The sequence below is a fragment of the Pyxicephalus adspersus genome, chromosome 5 (genome assembly GCF_032062135.1).
Source record: "Pyxicephalus adspersus chromosome 5, UCB_Pads_2.0, whole genome shotgun sequence".
Taxonomy (NCBI): domain Eukaryota; kingdom Metazoa; phylum Chordata; class Amphibia; order Anura; family Pyxicephalidae; genus Pyxicephalus; species Pyxicephalus adspersus.
This window is the reverse complement of record NC_092862.1, coordinates 38969253-38975252: the sequence shown is the minus strand read 5'-3', so window position 1 is coordinate 38975252 and position 6000 is coordinate 38969253. Positions and strand designations below refer to the sequence as shown.

At 34.6% G+C, this 6000-nt stretch overlaps 1 protein-coding gene across 1 annotated transcript in view; it reads right to left on the bottom strand.

Annotated features, from left to right (window-relative positions):
* Positions 1 to 465: 465 nt before the first annotated feature.
* ALKAL1 (ALK and LTK ligand 1) overlaps positions 466 to 6000 on the bottom strand; it is a 41066-nt gene continuing 35531 nt past the window's right edge. Inside the window, exons 3-5 of the mRNA XM_072413304.1 lie at positions 5098 to 5181; positions 3851 to 3924; positions 466 to 1044 (exon numbers count right to left, since the gene is read on the bottom strand). Of these exons, the coding sequence (XP_072269405.1) occupies positions 1039 to 1044; positions 3851 to 3924; positions 5098 to 5181 (164 nt within the window). The 3' untranslated portion in view covers positions 466 to 1038. The remainder of the gene's footprint in view (positions 1045 to 3850; positions 3925 to 5097; positions 5182 to 6000) is intronic.

Here is a 6000-nt window from a genome sequence, read left to right as displayed (position 1 = left end):
AGGGGATAAATTGGCACAGAGTGGGGAATTTATCCCCTTCTGATCACTCTGTGCCAATTTATCCCCTTCTGATCGCCCTGTGCCAATTCAACCGCTTCTGATCACTCTGTGCCAATTTATCAGATCACAGGGTGATCAGAAAGGGATAAATTGGCACAGAGTGATCAGAAGGGGATAAATTGGCACAGGGAGATCAGAAGGGGAATAATCTTTTAGAATCTTTTTTTTCTAGATTTTCCTCCTTTAAAATTGGGTGCGTCTTATATGCCGGAGCGTCTTATACGCCGAAAAATACGGTAATCACAATAGTGTATATTTGTTTTGTTTTTTACCACCATTGGCAGTTATTATTTGGCGTTTAGATACTGGTAAGATGTAAGTGTTAAAATTAATAGAATGTAGTCATTCACCAAAACAGAATTTTATAGGCAAAAGAATTAGACACACATGGATCATTTCCTCCATGTAAACTGCAGTGCAGTTTTCCAGTCATGTATCTTATGTTTATTTTCAGATGTTCCACACTTGCTGATACATTGTGCAATTAGTTTCATGTGCAATATTTTGCAAAAAACAAAAACTAAATAAAAGCTTTATTATACAATATCAGATTTAATCTGACAGGAAAACATCTCCCTTCAAGCTTACTATGAAATAGTCATCGCTCTTCATATGGATTTGTTTTTTCTTTAAATTAGTGCAAATAAAAAATTTCGAGCCTGAGCAACTTATAAAATTACAATGGAAAAAATAAATTGAAACAAGAAAACAAAATCTGACTCCGCAGAGTGGTTATAATTATAATATATATTTAGCATGTAATTAGTAAATATTATATACAATGTATTTAAATAAATAGTTAGAATAGTTTTCGGCCCTGGGCAACGTGTTTAAAAAATGTTTTATTCACATAACTATGGAATGTTCAATGTAAAGTAAAAGATACATTAAAGAAGAAAACAGTAACTCAGATCATCATGGCATAGACGTCCGATTTCAAGGCACTTTCTTGGCAAATCAGAGTTCTGTTTTAGTAGATCAGACCTGGAATTAAAAAAGAAAAGTTATACTGAATAAGTGCTATAAACACAATTTTTAGAGAACAAAATAGTCTAATTCCCTACTAAAAGTGCTAGTACAGTTTCTGAATTTTCTGGATCTGCCCAAATGCAATTTCTTTATAATGAAAAGATACTTCAGGTTGATTTACTAATGGAGAAATGTATAGTCACAGAGTTGTTCATTTAACATAATAAAACTCTGCTAAGCTTACTGAATATAATTCACTAAAAATAACTTTAAACATTAAACTATAATAAATTAAATGCAAAAAAAAGATTAACTTTGGTGAGGGAGTCTTCTTTTTAGTAAATCGACTCCCATAAATTATGAAAGCAAATTAAAGACGTATATTAAAAAAAAACTCAGCAGTAGAGCATCCACAGCAGTAGAGTCAATGATGACTCTGAATGCCTAATTTGATTTGGAGTGGATCGATAGTTAAAATTCTGTTACAGGAGCAGTGACTCACCACTGAATCTAATTTAAAGTAGGCCTACTGCTGAAAAATGTATACAACAATTCCCATCAAACACACTTTGATACGGATTCATAGTTATTTTAATGTCCGCAAGCTAACAAACCCTAACACAGTAAAGCAACCCCAAACCATAACACTGTCCACCATGCTTCAAAGTTGGTATTGGCTTCTTTTGAAACAGTGGGCCTGGTTTATTAAAGCTCTCCAAGACTTGAGTAGATAGACTGTCACTGGAGAACCAAGGCGATCCAGCAAACCTGAAATTAATCTGGTCTAGGGTTGAAAACATTTGTCAACTAACAGCAATAGATTTTTAAGAAATCCATTTGCTGGATCACCCATGTTCCCCTATTATAGTCCCCCATTATTATATCTTCTCAATTCTTGGAGAGCTTTAAATCAGGCCCATAATGTCCAATTTAAAAAGTGAACATGGTTTGTCAAAAATCAATTTATAAAAGTCAGAAAAAAAACATGTGCAATTCTTTCCCTATAAAAAAACATAACATCAACGCTGTATAGCGTGAGTACATTACAAAGCATGCCAATGCAAGGGGTCACAAGTCAACAAGTATGAACCTGGTTTCAGTTTTTAAAGTACAACTAAGCCCAAAAACCCATATGAAATATAATTTAGTACATGCTACCAGCTGGTAGTTGTGGTTTGATAAATCAGGCCCATTGTCTTCAGTTTGTGCTGAATATATCAACTGTTACAAATGAGAAGCAACTCCATTTGGTTCGATTTATCAGTCCACAGGACATTGTTCTGTAAACTGTAATCTTGTTCTAATGTTCTTTTTGGACAGCAAATGCTTCATATTGGTACATTTCTATGCAGTTTTAATTGGTGTAATCTCATTCTAATTGTTGATACATGCACTTCAACTGTAGCAGTGTTACCTGAGGACCCTGCAACATTATTTCCTATGACTTTTTTTTTTTTAGAAAAAATCAGCTTTTAGGCTGAATTTGCAGTAATTTAATTTGTGACTTGTACCTTACTTTATTTACAGTGAGTAGTTCACATCATTTACCACAACTGGTAACTGCAGAGAAAACAGTAGATTTATCAATAGGACCATATCAAAGTAAAAAAAAGTTAGGCTGCACCAGCAAATTCCCCAATACATCCCCTAAATTATAAGGAGAGTATTATTACTGGCACCCTAACCATACCTTACCAGTGTACTGAAGCACAGCATGTGGCAACACACTGCACGGCACTGGTAAGTGCAATGTTTTGGATTGGGCTGGCTATTGAAATTAAATGCATTGCACAGCTGTAGTGGAAACACAGTCCAACTCTATTGGGTCCCCTGACCTAAACTGAGGGGCACTAGATCACATTGTCTTGTCTTGCCACCCTTACCTTGGTTTGGGCAGATAAAGGACTGGTATTACCAAAAGAAAGGGGGCTTCCCTTTTTTTGTCTCTCCTCATTGTTTGGCAAGCCAGGTTCAAGAGGGCCTTGTAAAAGTAGGAATGGGGGGCACACACTTTCTGGCTCCTATTTCCTACAAAGCCAGGTCCCAAGCCAGTGAAAGGGTCTAGATTTATTATTATTATTAGGTAGCCCACGTAGTTTTTTTGTAATAAACATTACATCTTTGGGACAGCCTACAACCATGAATGTTTCCTTTAGTTACATTGTTTTCTTTGAAACTTCATCTGTCTTTCCAACCCAACGCAATAATTAATTTTTAACAAATCACTTGAGACATGTTGCTATAAGTGACCTTGACCCCTCCAAGAATTTTGGTGACAATACTATGCTCAGGGGCTTTTCAAGTAACTTAAAAGTCAGCAGGCAACTGTTCCTGTCTATAGTTTAACAATAAGAAAAGAAAATTACATGCTTTAATTTGTCTTTTGGGACATACCCAACAATTTTAATGTCAATAACATGTTCAGGGGCATTTCAAGTAACTTGCTAATGTTGATAGATAAAAAAATCTATAAAGTCAAATTTTTACAGTGACATATATTTGAAACAATAAAGAAGTTGATGGATAGTTAAGATAAAAAGCAGATTTGGAATTACATCAAGATGACAAAACAATGAGAGTTTAAAGAATGGTTTTAGGTCAATTTTAAAGTTAGATCCAAGCAGTTGGCATTATCTTAGAAAAAGTTAAGAGGTGAAACGTAGTACGTCTAATAGTAGGACATAACCAGTTAACAAAATGGGTATTTTATTTCATGCTATGGGCAACAACTCGTGTCTTCTCCAGGGCACTTGGCCCTGTTCTACACCCGTTAAGGATAAATTTGATATTTGGGTTTTATGCACAAAGTCAGTTTACTTACACCAGTAACTAACGATGGTGAACACATCTGGCTCTTAGCCAATCTTGCTAGCAGTCTTGCACATCTTTTATAATCTGTAACAAGAAGTATGTATTGTTAAAAATATCTACAATAATAATATATATTGTACATGCCTTTAAATACTGAAAGACAAAACAAAACAGTTCCTGTTACCAGTGTATGTGACAGTCTACAATAAACAGTCCAAAAAACATAAGGAATGTGATAAGCAAGGCTGCCATAAAAAATTTAATGATTTGAAAGCACAAAATACTAATTTCACATAGTTACAGTCCTGGACAGAAACTAAAAACAGGAGAAGTTATTTACGAGCAAATTTGCATGTAGTGATTTCTAACTTTACTAAGACTAAGTAACACGTGCACTTTTTGGCTACTGTACAGTATTGAGCCAGTAGGAATACTAAGATGAAATTAACCACGAAAAAGCTCTAGTTATCCAGGAAAAAGAGGCAACTGTTCTAGGTAAATATTCACAAAAATATATATACTTAGTTTATGAGGCACACATTTTAATATTTACATAAACATACTGTATATGCATTAGTACCAAAAATAAATATAATGTATTAAACACAATCTTTATATATATAAATATATATATATATATATATATATATATATATATATATATATATATATATATATATAAATATATTTGTAATGATCATAATAATATCTAGTTGGTAGTTATTTGATAAAAGTATTTGATAAGAAAATAGAACAATCTTGATAATATTTATTATCCATAAGGAAAAATGCAGCACACACCTAGTACTTCTGAGTTCAGGTTAGGTGACCTGAGTCAAGCTACACATGCCAATTGTTATGCCCTTCATTTGGCAGTCTAATAATTTTAATGGGCAGCCTAATGTATCTACTAACCCAATGTACAGCAATGCAGAATGAATGACAATCCAGCACAGCAACATATAGCTTGTGTATTGCCACACATTGCATTTTCCTACATGTTTTCAAGCAGAAACTTGGGGTAACCAGAAACCCAATTGAAATAGGCCCTTAACTTACAAGCCCCCCTCCCCCCATCAGGTGCACTGTGTTTTTAATGTATTAGAGGCTGTAGACTTGCTTTGACATAGCATAATCAACATGGAACAACATTGCACAGCACCTCTAGGTAGAAAGGAAGAAGAGAATGCATGTACAATGTTTGCATGTGCATATAAATATATTTGTGTGTGTAATTCTTCTTTATTTTTTACTTACAATTTGGTGTTGAACAGTCTTTGGTGTGGTGGTACAGTCGATTGAACTGTTTAGTGCACTCTGCTGAGATTATTACTGGACCTGCTTTAATAAAAAGAAGAAAATTAATATTATTATTAGTATACACATATACACAATCTGTTTATTTAAAGCAGGGTTCGCCAACCTTTTCGACCTTACGAACCACTAAATCCATGGAATCGGGACCGCGAATGCGTGGGGAGCCGTGTGTCATTTAAGGGCATAAGGGCATAATGGCAGAACTCGTCCACTCTCCCATTGCAGGCTCAGACCTGCTTGCTAAATATTCTGGGGGGAGAATAGCGCAGGGCTGTGGACTCAACAAAAGTTGTGTCCACAGCTCTGCATTACTGTCCCCCCAGAATGCTTAGAAAGCAGGTCTAAGCCTGCAATGGGAGAGTGGGCAGGTTGTGTCCATACAGGGGACAGGAACGTGGACCACCAAAACTTTCTCAGAGACCACCAGTGGTCCTCAGTGGCGACCACTGATTTAAAGCATCCTAAATGACTATATCTGGAAAAATGACAGAAAAATGGACTTTAACAGCAATGTATGAGTATATATATCCAAATAAGATACAAATATATTTCTGTGCAATACCAATATTTTTGTAAAAATTTATAAATTATAATATTTATCATTTATAAATGTATAATATAAACATTAAAACAATCAATTACAAAACAGGACATGCAGTACATATGTGCATGAAACATCCTCTATGCGTTTCGTGGATCTGGTCCACTTCTTCAGGAGGAGTAAAATCTATAATTCAAAAGTATCATTTCAGAGTTACATACAGAAAATATCTGAATCCAAATAATACAATTATTTACACCAAAAAACACAACATGTATATATCTTACTCACATATGAGTAGT